Source organism: Mastigoproctus giganteus, chromosome 11, assembly GCF_048544385.1.
Source record: "Mastigoproctus giganteus isolate SK-2022 chromosome 11, ASM4854438v1, whole genome shotgun sequence".
NCBI lineage: Eukaryota > Metazoa > Arthropoda > Arachnida > Uropygi > Thelyphonidae > Mastigoproctus > Mastigoproctus giganteus.
This window is the reverse complement of record NC_143585.1, coordinates 80,681,164-80,701,771: the sequence shown is the minus strand read 5'-3', so window position 1 is coordinate 80,701,771 and position 20,608 is coordinate 80,681,164. Positions and strand designations below refer to the sequence as shown.

The following is a 20,608-nucleotide window of genomic DNA, read 5'->3' as shown; positions in this document are numbered from 1 at the left end:
CGAAGCCTAGTTTCATCTCAGCAATTATGTGAATTCTCAAAACGATCAAATTTGGACGTCAAATAATCCTCACATATTCCAAGAAACACCCTTGCAATACTCAGAAAAAGGCGTCCAGTCTGCGATATCAAGTCGCAGAAAAATTTAAGGATATTATTTTTTGAAGAAACAGTCAATCCCTGAGATCCACCAATCCGTAACTATATAGTTCTGGCTTTTGTTTTGGAGCCGGAAGAGGTATAGAGCCAGGCCAATGGATATAATGAATTTTTTTGGAACAGCATCATTTTGAAGGGATTGTAGTCGCCCATATCGCCGGCGCTAACATCCTGGACTATTTGTTATGGGGATTTCTTAAATAACAACCCCAGGGGCCCACATCTGGTGAGTATGGGCTTGGCACACCCAGGATCCTGAGCTGGATATCATCATTCTTCTCTTTTTTGTGATTCCTTCTTACTTCTCTCTCAGGGTACTCAAATTTTTTTTTTTTTTTTTTGGCTGTTGTAGCATAATCCTCAGGCTTCCTTGCACCATATGGCTGGTAATAATAATGTGTATAGCATAACAACCGCAGATGTTGATGCTGGTGCGTCAGCGTTTAAGCCCCAAAGCAACTAAACCACGAGGCATCAATATAATCTAACTGACAGATCATGTACTTATCTTGGATCTGTTTGCTGGGCGAAAATTCCAAATTTCCCAAGTATTGAAACAACAGTCAGCCATATTGAAACGATAGTATCACGGCAGAAATTCTCTCTCAGAATGTGATTAAGAGGACCGATGCGTGTATTCGGAATAGGACACTTTCAGCATGTTTAAGGAACTGCAATATAAAAATAGATCATCCTTTATATGTTTGGTATCTTAAGTATTCCAAAGGAGGTTCATTTCTTATACTTTTCGACGGCCCCTCGCCAGAGGAACCCTCTCCCTACCATTGTTGTAGGGGACAGTGTCGCTGAAAGCCAGCACGGGAAAAAGCCCCACTGGGCCGGCCCACCTTTCCATTCCTCCATAATGTCTCGACCTGGGTCAGGTCACCCTCCTGTCCTCCTTTCGACGCTATTAGGACGAGAAGCCTCCGAGAAATGTAGGAATAATACTCCTTTATTATTCTAACATTTCCCGATGTTCGTTAACTTTATTACCCTTTTGTTATTCCTGTTTTCACTTCTGTATTTTCTTCTTGTTCCACATCCTTTTTAATCATGGCACCACTTTAATTGCATTTCAGCAGTTATTAATTTTCCTTTTCAGAGTTCACTCTGATTGCTTTAGGTCTATTGGATGATGAATGGAACCTGATCTTTAAGTTCTTGTGACCTTTGAACTACCTGTTTGAATTTGCACTGATTCGATCTTTTGTCTAGATATAAGGAGACAATTTGCATGTTTTATGAGAATAAGAAGAAGGAATATGCAAACCCCGAAGGAGTCTCTTTCCCACCCCATTAAAAACTATATTACATTTCGTTTATCATGGTATAAACTATTTTTCTTAAAATAAAGACTGTATTAAATTACTATAATAACTCCACAAATGGCGTTTGGTTTGAAAAGTTCACGGCGTGAGTATGAAGTGTTTATTTGAGAGGTCTAGTAACATGTTACTTTTCATTATAGTTCCCTTTGGAATCAACAAACTTTTCCACCGATGCTGCAATGTATTGATTCCCACTGCGAGTAAAGTTTTCTCTCTTGGGCCTCCAGGAATACCACTGCAACAATGGCGTCACTGTCAGTGGGAAATGGATGCCAACCAGGTATTTTTTTCAAATTAGGAAATAGGGGAGAGTCAGATGGTCCTAGATCTGATGAATGTGGGGGATGGCCCAAGATTTCAAAGCAGCAGCAGCAATGGCAATGACAGATGAGCAGGCGCTTTGTCTTGTTGGAACAAGACACCTTTTCTGAGTTTGCTTCGGTGTTTGTCTTTAATTTTTTCATGAAAACTTCTCACGAGATTTGAGCAATATTCCCTTGTCTGGCATTTCTTAAGGTAATCCACTAGCAACATTAAATTAACATCTCAAAAAATCAATGCCATCACCTTGCAGCAGAAGGAATCGACTTCATTTTCTGTGAACGGGGAAAAGAAGTGTGTTTGTTTCTATTGTTTGGACTGCTCCTTTGTCTCTGGCTGAAAGTGATGGACTCACGTCTCATCCATAGCCACAAACCTTTCAAGGAAATATGCTAGTTCTGGCTGAAAACGATGCAAATATTCACTTGACTGGGCAACTCTATTGTGTTTTTGATCCACTATCAACAACTTTTGGACTCATTTCTCTGACACCTTTTTTATAACAAAAAGCATTATTACCATATGCTGGTAGACAAGTTCAGATGATGTGCCCAAGACACTGGCAATGTACTGAACTGCCACTCAGTGGTCATTCTTCAGATCATGCACACTGTCAACAACTTCTGGAGTGATGGTCGTTGCAAGTGTGAGTCATCTTCCAGTCTTTGCCTCCCTCGTTTAAATTCTGATGCCCACTACTTAACCAAAGAATAAGAAGGGGAATCCTCATGAATTTGCGTTAGTCTCTTTTATCCCAAATATTAGATGATTGCACCGTGACTGCTTTGTCCATCTTTCCTCATTCACACAATTTCAAGATCTGTAATTTAAAAAAAGACGTTATTGAAACTACATTAAACTCGGTGAGTTACTAGGCCATATTGCACCGTATATAATGTCTGTAAATTGGGTGTGTTCTGTGGTCTGTTTGTTCTTTTTGCATTAGAAACCCTAATTCAACAAAGAACAAAGAGTTTCTAGGGGAAAAAAAAAAAAAAATTAAACCGTGTACCCTGTACGCACAAAGATATTGTATATGAAAACGCCCTTGGCGAAATCCATTTGTAGAATAGTATAACGTCACAACCATACTTCCTGCAGTAGGAACGAGAGGAAGTACATCGTCACTACATCGACACAATCATAAGGAAGTATGATTGCAACAATACAAATATTTGACCACAACATTTGCATTGTTGTAACAAGCAAATGTTGTGGAGATATGTAACGGAAGGTATTTCCGTTATATTCCATTGTTAGGTACCGCTATAGAAGTTTTCACATCAAAAATAAATAAAAGTAAGCATATGAAATTTATATTTGGACCTTTTGGAAAGATTTGTTGAGCATTCCAAATATCATTAAAATCGGACTAATAGAAATGCTGCAATTATTATTTCTTTGTCCGTCCGTCTGCATGTAATAACTCTTTCCCAGTGGATGGATTTTAAGTAAATTTTATATTTGGCTCGGTAAGAAAGATTTGTCGACTCTTCCTTTGTTTCATTAAAATCACACCAATAGAATTCCAGCAATTATTATTATTTTCATTTTTTGTAATATACTGTATATCATGTGAGCTTTTCATATACTGTAGCTGAAGCACTGGATATTATGCTTGCTGACATGCGTAGAAACGAAATTTTCTCTGTTCGCGCATAAATAGTGCTTTTTGCTGTAAATCGTGAATTATTAACGCGCCTGAAATGAAATGCTCTGCGCACATTAACTACCTTTTTTTCTTTTTAAAATTAACTTATATTTTACAGCGGGTTCAAACCACAGAACTTGATTTTTGCTGAAAAGCATAATTATTCGCATTTTAATCCATGGATATTTTAGCTACAGCTGAAATTAGTGCATTCTTTTAAGGATGCAGAACATGTTGTGTCTTATGTAAGGTGGCCCCTAAGCGTTAATTCATAGCCGCTATTGTTCTCTGTGATGATATACAAAACTCTGTACAATGGCCAGAAATGAGTGTAGTGCTATGTTTGCTTAGTGTGTGTTGTTGTTTCTGGCCGCTTAGCTACCAGGAAGGCTGCTTCCCAGTACCCGTCCACGCCACGAGCAGGCGGGCTGAACTATACACATATAAAACTAAATGTAATATGACCTTTACCAGCACCCATAGGAAGAAGCGCAAGTCGTGTGGATGCAGCAGCCTCCTATAATCACGTACGGTGGTGAAGACTACAAAGAATCCCGCACCCACTGGAGAAAGTGTAATACCAGTGGAAGCCTGTGCGAGGAAGCCCAAATCTGGATACAAGCAGGTGAAAATCCCGTCTCTAATAAACTGGAGACCAGGGCAGAATTCGCATGCAAAAAAAAAAAAAAAAAAAAAATCCCCAAACGGACTAGCTTAATTAACAATTTTACAATAAAAATTGTTTCAAAAAGAAAAAAAAAATAAATAAATAATAATCAATTTAATTAGATAAAATGTTAAAATAATACTTATTATTAAAGAAAAAGAAATAAAATGATTAAGGGGGAAAAATAAATAAAAAAAAAGGGGACAGAGAGAGATAACAAACGTTAATACTATCCTAAGGAAATAATGAAGCCCAAGTAAATAAAGCTGAAGGAGCAGAACATGTCTGTTAAATAGACCTGCCCGAAACCCACCTTGTGATGGTGGCGCGGCTGCCCCACTAACCCCCTTTCCTCAAGAGTAAAGTCCGCAGCGAAGTTTAGTCTACTCGCGTCCCTAGCCCTATCAAATTTTCGTGTACCCCTCGTCGCGAAGGGCGATTTGTCTGTTGTGAGGGGAAAACCGGAGTCAATCCAGGTGAAAAACCTCACGACCACGGTTTGAGACCGCCAAACTCAATGCTGAATGCCCCTGTGAAATTCCCACACGGGTAGCACCTGGAATCGAACCTCGATCAGCTATTCAGCAAGCCGGCAACGTTGCCACGAGGCTACCGTGGTCCCGTATGCTATCTCTTTAATTTCACATTATATTTTTCGCCAATCGCGCGTGGCTAGTGTCACATGAGTTTGCTAAACTTCCGTTACGTTCCATTGTTATGTGCCGCTATAGATGTTTTCACATTAAAAAAAAAAACCTCTGACCTCGGCTGAGCCCGACTAATTCAGCCACACTGCGAAAAAGATCCATAAAAATTCCTCGTTATTGAGCGGATTCGAACCGCGGTGTGGGACAACGGTGATTACACCAACGGCGTTACCCCCCCCCCCCCGGTGTATTCCGTTCCCTACATCTTCGTATTTGCCATGTTTCCTGTTAACTCTTCTTCGACTAACGCGAGGTTTTCTTTTTATATGATCCGACTTACGCGATATTGGCAATATTTTTGCCCAGTGGGTTCTCATCTGTAACAATGTCTGGATAATTTTTATTTTATTTACTGCTTGATCCTCAAACAGGAATAGCAGTTACTAAAGAAAAATTCTCAAATTGATTTTTACTCCTCCAAACCATCATTACAATTTAAGTAATACATTTCAAAATCGTATTGAACATGTTTCTTCAGGATATTGGCCTCGAGTTTTGCATATACAGAGATAAATCATATCTCATTCGAAAAGACTCAGAGTACCAGGAATCGAGTTTATGATATTAACCAGCATTTTTTTTTTTATGAAAACCCCGAACACGAAAGGTATCAAAACCTATAGTACTTAGTACCGTGCATGGGTTGAAGGAGAAGTACGGGGGATTTAATGAGTTATTTGGTGCATTTTCACATTGACTAATCAACATTGTAAATCAGCATACTATAAGCACACCGATAACAATTGAAGCAGTAGTGTAATACAGGGTGTCGGAAAAGTCTGGCACCAATGGTAAAAATATGACGTTTCCTCATCGATGGATTGGGAGGACTGAACACCACGATCACCTGACCTTAACCCGCTGGACTTTGCCTTTTGGGGATTCCTGAAGGCACAGGTGTATGCTGTAAAAATCCAAGATTTTCATCATCTTAGGGGAAAGAATTACCAAGGCTTGGCCTCCTCTCGGATCCCAATATGCAGAGAAGAATCCAAACAAACATGGTACTCCGGCTGAGAAAATGAGTGAAGAGTCAGAGTGGACACGTTGAACACATATTGTAAATCCCATTGATTCCAGACACCTTATAGATAAGAGGGTTTCTTGTGTGTTTTTATTACTTCTGGTATAAGTGTTCCTTTCTTTTCCCCTAATCATATCTTGATTTTTTTGTGGAAAATTGAACGAAATAATGTTAATAAGAGATACAAAGGGTACTAGGAAAGTTTTGCAATATGATGCAACAATGAATCACAGGAAGCTGCTTGTTGCTGCATGTTGAGACATGTTCATACGTGCATAGTAGCCGCCGCGCCAAGTCGATGGGCTCAGTTATTCATTAGTAGTGAGAGTGTAAAGTGCTTGCGATGGCATCGTGGTCACGAAATGAGATAAGGACAGTTTTGCAGTATAATTTCGTGCGTGATTTAACCATAGACCAGTGCTTAGAAGAAATGACTCTTGCACTAGATGATGATTGTCCACATCGTACAACGATATTCAGGTGGTATAGAGAATTCCAAAGGGGAAATTTCACTCTGGAGGATTCTGAGAGGCCGGGAAGGCCACGAACGTCAGTTACGGAGGAAAACGTTACTGCTATGAGGAAAATGCTTGACGAAAACAGGCGAGTGACCTACCAACAGATAGAGGATACTTTGGGCCTAAATGCACCAGCAATTCGTTCGATTCTGCAAGATCATTTGCACGTGAAGAAACTTTGTTCTCTCTGGGTGCCGCATCAACTGACTGAAGAGCAGATGACACGACGTGTGACTTGGTGCCGGGAGATGTTAAAAAACTTTGATAAGGGACAATCTCGGTATGTGAACAACATCATGACAGGTGACGAGACTTGGCTGTACTATTACGATCTGCCGACCAAGGCTCAAAACAAAGTTTGGGTCTTTGATGATGACGACACACCCGTAATTGTCAGAAAATCCCGATCTGTAAAGAAGAAAATGATAGCTGTATTTTTCAAATCGAGTGGAATTGTGGAATGTGTCGTTTTGGACACGCAGAAGACAGTCCCAGCTAAGTAGTATACTGAACAATGCCTGCCTAAAGTCATTGGATCTATGAAGAACCTGCGGCCAAAGTCAAGAATGGACACCTGGTACCTCCATCACGAAAATGCTCCAGCTCACCGCGCCAAAGCCTGCACCGAATATTTGACCACGACAGGACTGAAACTTCTCGAGCACCCTCCTTACAGTCCAGGCCTTGTTCCCTGAGACTTTGCACTGTTCCTGCATGTGAAAATGAAGCTAAAAGGGAGGCGGTTTTCCAGTGATGAGGACCTTCTACGGGCTTGGGACAACGAGTGTGCTTTACTCCCTAGTGAAACTTGACAGAACTGGTTTAAAGATTGGTTTCGGAGGATGGAGAGGTGTATTGAATGTAGAGGAAATTACTTTGAAAAAATTAAATAAACAAAGCTGTATTGCAAAACTTTCCTAGTACCCTCTGTATATATTAGACTAGGAAGCAATTTACTGTTTATTAAAACTAACCACTGAACATTATTTTTGACCTTTACGGCATTCTGTGATCCGCTTGGATCGCAAATATCAAAGACAAATCGACCACAAAATATTGCATACCTCTGGTGAAAGTAAATTGGCTATTTTACTTATGTGTTTGTAGAAGTATAATTAATATGCAATATTAGTACCTACGCTTAACATTTATAACACGCATTCTCAAATAACTTTGGATATAGTCGACTTCTCAAAAATATTTATTGTCAAATCAAATCAGAATTCACTATAAAGCCTAAAATTCCAAGCACAGAGGAAGGGATCTTTATTACCAAATTTAAAGATACGAGTAAGTATTACAGGGCAGTACTTTAAATCTTATTCGGGTTAGATCCCCAGGGGGGGGATCCAACCCTACCACCTTCTTCATGAGGAGGACGCCTTATTTCCTTAACCTCCCTACTTCCTTCCCCTCTTAAACTATCTCACTTGGTGTTGGTGGCGGGCAACGTAGGGTTCCAGTAGAGGCCTTGCGGCCAAGTAGCCAGAGAAATACTATACTATACATTTACAACATGCCACACACACACACTCTTCTGGCATTTACAGAGTCTTGTATACGTCACAAGGGTGCAGATGTGGGAGACCACCGGTGGCACATTACCCTGAACAATATGCCACTATGTTCAATACTTTTATTTAGACTTGAATTTATATTTACATGTGTTTCATACTCTTTATGCCAATTCCATGCTAACTTACTCTTCAAACTATTGTGCATAAAAAAAAAAAATAATAAATAAATCAAGTACGGCGATATAGTGAAATAATTCCAAGTATCAAAGCATGAAAAAAGCTAAGTTTATTTGCCTCGATACTGAAATATTATTTCAATGGGCATTAGTGTGAACCCTAAGCCAATATCCAGTGTTAATGCTCTAGTTCAGTTTCTTTACAATTTCTAACTGGTTCTTTACTATCATTGGCAGATCCAAGTGATGCTGAGTTTCGAGGAGAGTCACCCAGTTATCATCGTGCAGGTTATTCTCAGGGTTTCCAGTCTTACAGCGAAGCGCCACCTAGCGGTGCCTCATGCGGTGCTATGGCTACAGAAGTCGACAAACTGGAAAAGTCAGCGAGGACGAGGTTAACCGAAGCAGCCATGCACGTGCTGAAAATGATCGAAGACTTTCGGCTGGAAACGGAAGCGGACAGGTACGTTGCAGCACCTTCGGACCACACCTCGGGGTACAGATCTCTAGGCGAAAGGCATGCCGCACCTCCAGTGAGAGGACGTGAAGGGCGTAGCAGTCATGTAAGCGGACATATCATAGCATCTAACATATCCCGTGTTTCGGGAACACTCGCCTGTTCCCATTCACTGCCAGTACCTCCGACTCGTGTAATTGGAACCGACTTCCGCGCCGTAACCGTTCCCTGCATTAGCACCACCACGGATCTTCACGTCTATGAAGAAATCGTATACGACTTAATTTCCGAGAGAGGGCAGCACCGTGAGCAGCCTCCCCCTCTTCCCGCCCGACCACCGGAACGTATGAGACGACAAAGACAAAACTTACCCAGCGGCAGCTCTTGCCCTCCTCCGACCCACGAGTACCCTCCGAAACTTCCAAAGCGTCGCAGTGACCAAAGGGTGTCGGCTCCCGAGCATCCCGACAGGAGAAGCGTAGACAGCGTGCTGGAGATGGAGTGGTTCGTGACAAGGAGCAAGCGGTCTGAAAAACGGGTCGAGCGTGGGTTTCCAATCGACTACTCGTCTTCATGAGTCCGTGTGTATGTGTGCATATCAAATGTGTATATCAGTTTTAACCTTTATTTCACCACTGCTCAATTGTAGGTAGCGCTGTGGTCCAATCTGGGCCACCCGGTTGTTCCTAACATTCAAAAAGTTGTTGATGTTGTTGTTATTATTGTCTTTTATTTCTCAAAGGAAAAAAACAAATAAATAATTTGTTCTGTTTAAACTAAAAGCAGTGAATTATCCATTATCATACTGTTAACACAACAAAACGCAAATACAATAATCAACTTACACACTCTGCCTCCCCCCCCCAAAAAAAAATCATTAAAAACATTACTTAGGTGTTTAGAATAACAGAATTATTTTACTAGCTGCAGTTAATCCTGTCTTCCCCAAGAAAATCTTTACTGCTTTTATATAAGATTTTATTTTCATTTATATCGTTTAACGGAAATAATGTTAACGGAAATAATATTCTTGAATTCCCCTAATAAAACGATTATGTCCCTAGTGCCTGTTTAAATACAATAAAAACAAGATCTGCCTGACCAACCAATTTTAGTTTTATCCGATAATACTAAAAATGGTTGGTCAGGCAGATGCTTGTTTTTATTGTATTCACTCAATAATATGAACTGCATCGCAGTTAGAAGAAATGTCAACAAATCACTTATTATTATGATCTATTTACTTCGATTTATAAGACACAAGGGAGGATGGGGTTGCTTCTTTATTTGTTTCCATCTTTCTTGTAATAGCTGTCATTCAGCCTTTTTTCGAACTGTAATCTCTGTTGAATTTCTTATAAAGACAGGATAGAGAATAATGTTAACGGAAATACTATAGTAAGAAGAAAGACAACTGGTGGATTATGGTCGTTCCTTTGCTGCGAATTCCATATTCATATCGCAGAGCGAGTGAGCAGAGAGACGCTAGTAAGTAACCTTTAGTCGCCTGTTGTTATTCTTGTAACTATATCGCTACACATCATGCAACACCTGCATCTACTAATGCTACTACCATTAAAACTACACTGCTCGACAAAATTAACAGAACACGCAGAAAATGTGGTGTAACTCGTGCAGCTTTCGATGAAGCGGGACAAATTTTGCATGGTGGTGTAATATAGAATAACCCTGAACTGAGGAGACAGCGAGGAACTTCGGACAGGTAAAAGCGACATTTCTATGGATTGTATAAGAATTACCAAAAAGGGTACATTACAGAAGTTGATACAAGATACTCGAAAATATGGTCACATGACAACAGTACGGCGTATGATTCCCTCCAACGGCTAAACAAGCCTGACAGCGATGAACTATGCTCGATAAGATTCTGTGGCAACAAATCCCATTCTTCTACCAGAGCACACCAAGGACTGAAGAGTTGGCTGCTGGCGACTCCCAATTGCATCCCACACACGTTCGATCGCATATAAGACTGATGATCGTGCTGGCCATGGCAGTCGTGAAATAACATCTAGAAACTGTTTGTGGGCGAAAAGGGAACTACACCCCATTTGTCAGGGCTCCAAGTCGCATGTTCATGGCACCAGTTTCGACGAGTTCTGCGGTGATTTCGGTTAATATGATACAGACCACAGGCTTCCTTTGGGTAGAGCCCACTTGAATTGAGCCTTCTTAGCACAGTCCGGTTAGAAATGTTTTCACCTGTGGCCCTAGCAACCTCAAGAGACAATTGATGATCCATCGTAGGATTCCGCCTTAATGTTAGAGCCTGATGGCGGCCTGTTCTGGTTGAGGTAGCCCTCGGGCGACCTTGACTAGCTCCTCTTGTAATAGTTCCTATCTCACGAAACTGCATCCATATTGCCGTGACGACACTGCGTGACACATTAGGCCATTTTTCCGCCTGCGACTGCCCGGTCTTCAAGTCGTCCAACGGTCGGCCATCTCAAAGAATCATCTACACAACAATGACATATCCATCCTGAGTACTGTAGATGTGGCTATCCCACTGAATAAGCCAAAAAAAAAAAAAAAAAAAAAAAACGGAAATGAAGTGATGAGGTCGCAACCCGTGTTTTTATAGGCATGAATAATTTGTGGCTCTTTAAGGTCTTAGACCGATTTCAATTGGATACTCGGAATTTTCATGTCAGGCTGCTATTATATTAAATATTCGCCTTCGGTGACACTGTTCACTATAAAATATTCATGAAGAACATTTTGTTCTGTTAATTTGTTGAGCAGTATAGCACGAATGATAGACAACTATAAATGAAAACCTGAAGCCTGAAAATATGAACAAGTAGAAATCCAGATAAGGACCTACATATGTGTGGGTTGGAGGCCTCAGAAACTAACAATAAATACTAGGTGGAAGGGACCACTAAGAAGAAAATGCTCTTGGCAAGCATAACTTCCAAAAAGCGTTTTTTCCTTCATATTTACTCTTCCCACTACTAGAAGGTATCGATGTAGCGGCCCCTTCAAGCGGAAGAACCATACTGAAAGCCAGTTTATTCCAGTGGTCGATAACCGTTCTGTTTGCTCCTCCCCTCAATCAGATCCATTCCCCCTAAGATAACTTTCATGGTAGCACAGTTGGTATAATCACTCTCCTCGATACACCGGGGTTCGAATCCTGTCAACGATGTGAAGAATTTTTATGACCCATTTTTACAGTGTGGCTGAGTTAGTCGGCCTCAGATCACGATGCATGGGTTTTCGTCCAACACAGAACACAACCAATTTACAGCGGCTATATAAATCTGATGTGTAACAACAGTCCCCCCCCCTTAGATGCCTAGTTTCCAAGCCCTGTAACCTACGTTCCTAGCCCTCCCTCACATCACGATCCATTGCTATTCTCACCAGACAAGGTACCGATCTCTGGTCCTCTCAAGAAGCTCAATGTCTTTTTTGAGATGCTGTCTCCAATGTGAGACCGCGTTTGAGAAAAGACAATTCGCAGTCCCTTTCAATCTAATGCAGGATGAAAGCCTTTCCAGTTCCTTGTTTTGTGCAATGTTCCCTGTTTTGTGCAATGGCCATCCATTTACTACCCATGAATTTCATCTGTCCATCTCCGTCGTTTTCTTTGTGTAGCTCCTCTTGGGCACCATTCTGTTATTTTATTAGTCCATATGTCCATTTTAGTTCTTATAAGAATGTCCTTTACTTGAGTTTGCTGCCTAATCCATGCGTTTCTCTTCTTATCTAACAGTCTGATTCCCAATATAATTCGTTCCATTCTTTGCTGTGTAGTTCTCAGTTTCTCTTCCATTCTTTTAGTAAGTGCCCAAGTTTCGCTTCCATGTCACGGTGGGGAACATACATTGGTTACTTATTTTAAGTTTCAGACAAATTGGGACATTGCTCCTCAGTATGTGACTATATTTCCTGAATGCTATCCATCCAAAATTTATTCTTCTCGACTTCCAGCTAATGACTTGTCCCAGATAAGTAGTATATGACTCCACCTTTTCAATTACTGCTCTTTCAATCATTATATCCCTTTCTGTGGCATACTTGTTCATCATTACTTTTGTTTTAGCCATATTCATCTTTAGTCCAAAATCCTTACTAACTGTTTAAGATTTTCTTCTAATTCTTTGGAATCGTGGCTTATAACTACAATGTCATCTGCAAATCGTAAATGGTTTAGGTACTCTTCATTCACATTGACTCCTTTCTGCGACAAGTCTAATCTGAAAGCTTCCACAAGGGCGGCAGCAGTAAATAATTTCGGAGATATTGTGTCTCCTTGTCGAACTCCTTTCTCAATTTTATATTTGCTACTGTTTTTTGTCTAGTCTAATAAAGGAGGTAGCGTTCTCATATATTTTCTTCAAAATCATAATATATGGGGTACCGATGCCTTGTCTTTCCAGTGCTCGAAACATTGCCTTATGCTGTATGGAGTCAAATGCCTTTTCATAATCCACAAATGCCAGGCATAAAGATGCATTGCAGGATCATCTAGACAAGACTGCAGCAATAATTCAGACACAGCATGGGTTTGTTAGGTGGTAGAAAGACAAGACTTTCTACCAGCAAGGTGGTAGAAAGTCTTGTCTGACAAATTTGATAGGATATTATGATGTGGTTACAAAGGAACTGGATGCAAAAAATAATTTTGATATCATATATTTGGATTTCAGGAAAGCTTTTGACACTGTTGCGCATGGAAGACTTGTACAAATTGGAGCAGAATGGTATTAAGGGTAAGTTGCTACAATGAATAAAAGGATGGTTAAGTGCGAGAAGACAGAAGGTGGTAATCAATGGGTGCTGCTCTTCTTGGATTAATGTTATTATTCCAAGTCCCACAGGGTTCGGTGTTGTTTTGTATATTTATCAATGATATTGATGAAGGTATATCAGGCTTAGTGTCGAAGTTTGCAGATGATACAAAGGTTGGCAGGGTTGTTAATGACAGTAATAGCAGTGTGCTACTGCAACAGGATCTAGATAATTTGGGCAGATGGGCTAAGAAGTGGCAACTGAAGTTTAACCTTGAAAAATGCAAAGTCCTGCATATGGGTAGAAGTAACCCCAGAGAAACGTACCAACTGTGTGGTACTACGCTTAAGGTGGTAGAAAATGAAAAAGACCTGGGAGTAATTGTGCAGGCAGATATGAAGTTTTCTGAGCAATGCAGACAGGCTGCCAGGGCAGGTCATGGGGTTTTGTCAATGATATATAGGAATTTTGCTAGCAGGGAAAAGGAGGTGATTATCCCTCTGTATAAGGCAATGGTCAGGCCACGCCTTGAGTACTGCGTACAGGTCTGGAGGCCTCATTTTAGGAAGAATGTAGATTTACTTGAGCGTGTACATACAGAGAAGGGCAACAAGATTGGTGAGGGGAATGAAGGGATCCTCTTATCAAGAGAGGCTTAAGTTCTGCAAATTGCAGTGGCTGGAGACTAGGCACCTGCGCGGTGATCTGATTGAGGTGTATAAGGCCTTGAATGGGTTGAGCACGCTGAATTCTGATGGGATCCTTCCACTTGTTCAGATTACGAACCTAAGGGGGCATAAATTCAAATTAAGAAAGGACAGATGTAGAATAGATGTGCGGGAATTTGCCTTTAGCCAGCGGGTGGTTAATTGCTGGAACAAAGTTCCATCTGTCGTTGTGGAAGTTGATAGGTTGAATAAATTTAAGGAGGAACTGGACAGGCATTTGGAGGGAATGGTGTAATTTTTTTTTTGTCTGATGCTACATAAGCTCATACATTTGCTTTCTTGCATCACATGCCACTATTACTACTATAATGATGTTTTTTATATTCATTTGCTTTCTCCATTAGCTGTGATATTACGTGAAGGTGATCCATAATTGAGAATCCTGTCCTAAAGCCAGCTTGCTCTTTCGTGTGATTCTCATGACCCCTGTGAACAACTTGTTATCCCACCAATTAGCTTGTGGGATAACAAGCTAATTGGTCTATAATTTCCAATTTCTGATTTATCTCCTTTCTTATGCAGCCAAACTATGATTACATTTTTCCACTCCTTAGGCGTCACACCTTTTCTAATGCGTTTTGTGAAGAGTCTTGCCAGTTTTTGTGTTATGTCTCTTCCTCCCAATTTTAACAACTCTACAGTAACTTTATCTTCTCCCGGGGGGTTTCTGATTCGTCAATTTCTTCAACGCATGTTCTACCTCATCAGGGAGGATATCGGGTATGTCGTGTGTGTTACTAATTTGCGATCCATCTTCCCCACTGCTGGCATCATACCCGCACTCCTTGTATAATTGTGTAGTCTGCTATTTATAAATACACCATCGCTATTCTTTAGTTTCAGTGTCATTTGTATTACTGCTCATGGGTGCTGATTTAAGTCCTTTGTTTTACCTTAATGCTTGTTCTACTTTTCTTGTATTAAATCTTCTTATGTTTTCTCTGAGTCTCTTTCTAATGGCTTTGCATAACTCAGTATACTCAATTTTCTCCTTGTCAGTGTTTATCTTGCTCTTCATTTGTCGTCTTCGGTTCATCATGACAAGTGTTTCTTGACTAATTTTTTCTTCTTTGGATTTATTTTTACCTATAAGTTTCTTGGGCTTTATTACTTTCAGAAAGCCGTAAATATTCCTCATCGATATCTTGGTCCTGAGCAGTCTGCAGAAGCTCAAGCTTGTTCTTAAGTTCCAGTACATACTGCTTTTTCTCCTCTTCTGTTATCTTCAAAGACCTTTGTAATATTTACTCAGTTTTTTCCTTTCTTTTCTTACATTTATATCAACTGTGCATTTTATCATTCTGTGATCACTTCCAACATTTACCTTATTCAGGACGGTAACATCATTTACAATATATCTTCTGTTAGTGAGGATGAAGTCGATTTCATTAGTTGTTAATCCATTTGGGCTATTCCATGGCCACTTTCTGTTCACCCTTTTCTTGACAAAAGTGTTCTTTACTGACAATCCTCGAGATTCTGCAAATTCCACAAGTCTTTCACCAATTCCAAAATTTCCTATAGTTCCCCTTTCTGGGCTGTTTTGTTTCTTTCCAACCTTAGCATTGAAGTCCCCCATAATGATAGTGTAGTGGGTTTTCTGCTCATCTAGAAGACTCAATTTCGGTGTACATTTCTTCAACCTCTTCATCATCATGGCTCGATGTTGGTGCATAAATCATTATAACCTTTAGCTTGTACCTCTTAGAAATCCTGAGTAGTAGTAGTCTTGACACGCTTGGTGATGTACTTTTGAATTCCAAAATGTTGTTTTTTATATCTTTATGGACCAGAAAGCCAACTCCACCCCTTTCACTGTTTCCATTTGTGTACAGCAGATTTCTACTTGATAAACTTATAAGTGATTCATTTCTTCTTCTTCTTTCAGTTAAACCGATATTCCAATTCACATTTTCAAATTTCTTTCCCAGCTCTAATATCATGTCTTCACCGATGGGCGATCTTACGTTGTAACAGGCCAAGTTCTGTGCATGGCAGCCTGGTCGCACCCAGAGATTCTTTGCACCCTCTGCTTCCAATCTGATCCTCTCGCTGGCGTGAGAGGGGGAGTGAAAGCCGCTGAGGACTGAGGGCCATTTGTTTCATCGTGCTGTCATGTGCTGGAGGGTTTGGTCTTTTCCTCTTCACGCTGACCAGGCATCTTGAAGAGAACCACTCTATATGTTCGTTGCCACCTACGTGACGTAACAGGGCTTACCCTCGAGAAGGTGTGCATGAGTGGATTTTAGAGAGGCAGGCAAACCCGACTTCTCCTAAATCTTCTGAAATAGAAAAATATTGGATCCATCAGTGTTTTAGACCGAGTGTCTGATAACACACAGAATGCCTGTTCCCCTCTAAACCCCCCCCAGCCTCTTTCAATACTAGAAATGCGGTCTCATTGCATCATGTGGTTATCTTCCAATACACTCAGGATGTTCTCCGTGATCCCAATATATAGCCACGCTCTCACAGCAACCCCTACCCCCATGTGGAACCATGCCAGATGTTTTTATAAGGTCTTTCATCCAAAATAGCCCTAAGTCCCTGATCTGTGTACCACGTGACATTAGTTCATCAGGTAGGTCGAACAAGATTTTACTTAACGAAGCTGGCCGCCTTGATCTACATAGGATATTATAATTCTCAAAGTGACCTTGTAATGCATCTTTAATCACAGACTCTCTGACCTTCCCCGCTACTCGGTATTAAATTCACCTGTCTGTAGTTACTCATCTCCTTCGTTGTTCTCCCTTCCCCCTCCTTTTGTGTACTGGAGCGTAGTGGACACTTTTTCAATCAAAGGAAGCCATCTCTAATTATGACCAAGATGATCTTATCATTACCCGTAAATATCTGGCGCACTCCTTCGCAGCTTCTCAATACGACCAAGTAAATATCATCGATACCTGGGGACCTTACCAAATTTCAATCTCAGTAGTTTTCTGTTAAACTCTTCTGCAATATACACTGAGCTGTATTGGCATTAGCAACACCTTTTGCCTGTAATACAGCCAGTACATGTCTTCGCACGGCCTTCACAAGATGAGGTGCTGCAAGGTGTCCTGTGGCAGTGTCACCTATGACACTGCCAGTAAGTCCCAAACATGATCAAGAGGTAAATATCGGCGAGTTGGGCGGCCAAGGGAGGAAGGAGCATTCATTGTCATTCTCCTAAAACTAGTTAGCAACCCGCCAGGCCTTGTGACATGGCGCGTTGTCTTGTCGATAAGACGCCAGAATTGTGTGGTTACACCGTCAACATGAAGGGAGTGTATTTGGTAAGCGAGGATAGAAAGGTAGGCGTTCCCATCAAGCCATTGATTAATGGTGATCAGAGGGCCCAGGGCTTGCCATGAAAACCGTCCCCAAACTAACGACGCCGCCTCCAGCCTGCCGAATACCAACAGCGTATCCTTGGCCTCGTGTTACTTTCTCCAAATGCAGGTACGCCTATCAGCATGATGTTGGAAACGGGATTCATCAGAGCAAGAGACAGATTTCCACATGTCAGTGGTCTGGCGTTGGTGCTGAAGTGCTCGTCCAAGGCACAGTTTCTTGTGTCTCGCAGTGAGCATGGATGCCCGTGACGGCCGTCTACTGCCATGGCCTATACCGAGCTAATGTCCATGCGGATATTGGTCGTACTATTCGTATTGTACTAAGTGGTTAGCTGGGCCACTATGCTGCGTCGCTGTTGTGTTATGAGACGAGAACGCTCACCACGGGCGTCGACCTTATGTGTGACTTTTGGCTGGTTGTTCGACCGCTGTTGAGCCAGTTATGTTGACTTGTGACAACACAGAACAGGAGCACTTCATGTTGTCGAGATACTGACATCTGCACGTCTTTCTCACAATCATTCTACGTTCGAAGTCGGAACGTAGAATGATGACGAGAAACTCGGACCCAGTTGTTGAGTTTTAGGAGCATCGGCGACTAAGGCCATGTTGCTCCGTGTATATTATCTGTAAATTGCGTGTGTTCTGAGGTTGATTTTCTGTTTTGCTTGACGAAAAGTCCGAGTTTCCGGGAGAAATAACCGTGCTACCCTCTCCTGAGACCGACTGACTCAGACACGTGGAAAAGACCCATAAAAATTCCTCCCGTCATCGAAGGAATTCGAACCCAGGTCTTTTCCACCCGTTGTGGGGAGGACGGTGATCGTACCAACTGTGCTATTCACGAGGGCTCGGACCCAATCCATGCAAGCCAACTCACAGTTTATATCCAGTAAGGTCCCCAGTACCTTTTAACAAATGATAATGCTCTTCTCCATAGCGTAGAACTGGTGAAGGGCTATATTTAGAGGGGGATATTTCTCAAATGGAGAGACTTCCCCTCTCCAAAGATCCCCAAACCTGAATCCCATTGAGTATGTATGGGATGTCCTGGGAAGGGAAACGAGTTTTCAATTCTATCACCTCAGATCATTACATGATTCGCTACCTGTACTGCTGGAAGAAAGGGGCTTCTGTACTAGCCGAAGTCTTGAACACGCTCGTGAAGAGCCAATGAGTGCGGTTTAGCTCTCATGGCTAATCATAACTCCCATTAAGGTCTGCAGCGTTCTGTGCTAGATACTTATTTTCAGATATGCAAGGAATAATTTTAATATTTCTGAAATTACGATGTTCACCTCACATCAATGTATTATCATCTATTTGCATTTTTATTTCGCAAAATACAAAGGGTACTAGGAAAGTTTTGCAATACAGCTTTGTTTATTTAATTTTTTTAAAGTAATTTCCTCTACATTCAATACACCTCTCCATCCTCCGAAACCAATCTTTAAACCAGTTCTGCCAAGTTTCACTAGGGAGTAAAGCACACTCGTTGTCCCAAGCCCGTAGAAGGTCCTCATCACTGGAAAACCGCCTCCCTTTTAGCTTCATTTTCACATGCGGGAACAGTGCAAAGTCGCAGGGAGCAAGGTCTGAACTGTAGGGAGGGTGCTCGAGAAGTTTCAGTCCTGTCGTGGTCAAATATTCGGCGCAGGCTTTGGCGCGGTGAGCTGGAGCATTATCGTGATGGAGGTACCAGGTGTCCATTCTTGTCTTTGGCCGCAGGTTCTTCATAGATCCAATGACTTTAGGCAGGCATTGTTCAGTATACCACTTAGCTGTGACTGTCTTCTGCGTGTCCAAAACGACACGTTCCACAATTCCACTCGATTTGAAAAATACAGCTATCATTTTCTTCTTTACAGATCGGGATTTTCTGACAATTACGGGTGTGTCGTCATCATCAAAGACCCAAACTTTGTTTTGAGCCTTGGTCGGCAGATCGTAATAGTACAGCCAAGTCTCGTCACCTGTCACGATGTTGTTCACATACCGAGATTGTCCCTTATCAAACTTTTTTAACATCTCCCGGCACCAAGTCACACGTCGTGTCATCTGCTCTTCAGTCAGTTGATGCGGCACCCAGAGAGAACAAAGTTTCTTCACGTGCAAATGATCTTGCAGAATCGAACGAATTGCTGGTGCATTTAGGCCCAAAGTATCCTCTATCTGTTGGTAGGTCACTCGCCTGTTTTCGTCAAGCATTTTCCTCACAGCAGTAACGTTTTCCTCCGTAACTGACGTTCGTGGCCTTCCCGGCCTCTCAGAATCCTCCAGAGTGAAATTATCCCTTTGGAATTCTCTATACCACCTGAATATCGTTGTACGATGTGGACAATCATCATCTAGTGCAAGAGTCATTTCTTTTAAGCACTGGTCTATGGTTAAACCACGCATGAAATTATACCGCAAAACTGTCCTTATCTCATTTCGTGACCACGATGCCATCGCAAGCACTTTACACTCTCACTACTAATGAATAACTGAGCCCATTGACTTGGCGCGGCGGCTACTATGCACGTATGAACATGTCTCAACATGCAGCAACAAGCAGCTTCCTGTGATTCATTGTTGCGTCATATTGCAAAACTTTCCTAGTACCCTTTGTATTGCACTTTCGTCTCCATCAGTGCTTATACGTATGTACGCTCGTAAAAAGATATATTAAAAGTATTAGGAATACTAACAGGCAAATTTTATGCAAATGTGGTCAAAATAGTGCAATATGGCAGACGTAAAAATGAAGCTAAAGAACATACAACCGACACGTCAAGCAGTAGAGAAACTACAGAATCTGGAATCCCTTGCCGTAGCGGAGGGCGCATAAGTACACGTGCTTTGAGTGACCGGGGTTCAAGCCCTTGACTGCTAAATACGGTGCTGTTTCTTGTGTTATTTCGATCTTGTGAACTCCTCTGGCCGTGTCGTCGTCCTGGCGTATAAAGAAAAAATTTATTTATTTGTAAGATTCAAGAATAGCCTCCACCAGTGCTCTTTAAAAAGCAATTAAAACCAACTCGAAGTTGCAGGAGCCCTGAAATTTCGAGACCTCTCGCGATGGCGAACCTGATGGCATGGTAATTTCTCCAGTGATATCAAGCAGAAACGAGCTCAGCGCAACTCAGCGTGAACAGGCGATGGAATGGCACAGGAAAGATCCCATTTTGGTTGTTTCTTTTGTTTTGCGACAAAGCAAACAGGATTGAACCTAGGTCTTTTCCCCACGGTGTGGAATGAGAGCGAATTTA

The 20,608-nt window shown here is 41.5% G+C and overlaps 2 protein-coding genes across 3 annotated transcripts in view; one reads left to right on the top strand and one right to left on the bottom strand.

Annotated features, from left to right (window-relative positions):
- Positions 1-9,192, top strand: part of LOC150078188 (uncharacterized) — a 125,333-nt gene extending 116,141 nt beyond the window's left edge. For both annotated transcript variants that reach the window (XM_090385272.1, XM_090385271.1), the window contains one exon: positions 8,308-9,192. In XM_090385272.1, coding sequence (XP_090241398.1) covers positions 8,308-9,104 — 797 coding nt within the window. In that variant the 3' untranslated portion in view covers positions 9,105-9,192. The remainder of the gene's footprint in view (positions 1-8,307) is intronic.
- LOC150078186 (kelch-like protein 10) overlaps positions 1-20,608 on the bottom strand; it is a 252,986-nt gene that overhangs the window by 42,179 nt on the left and 190,199 nt on the right. The window lies entirely within an intron of this gene.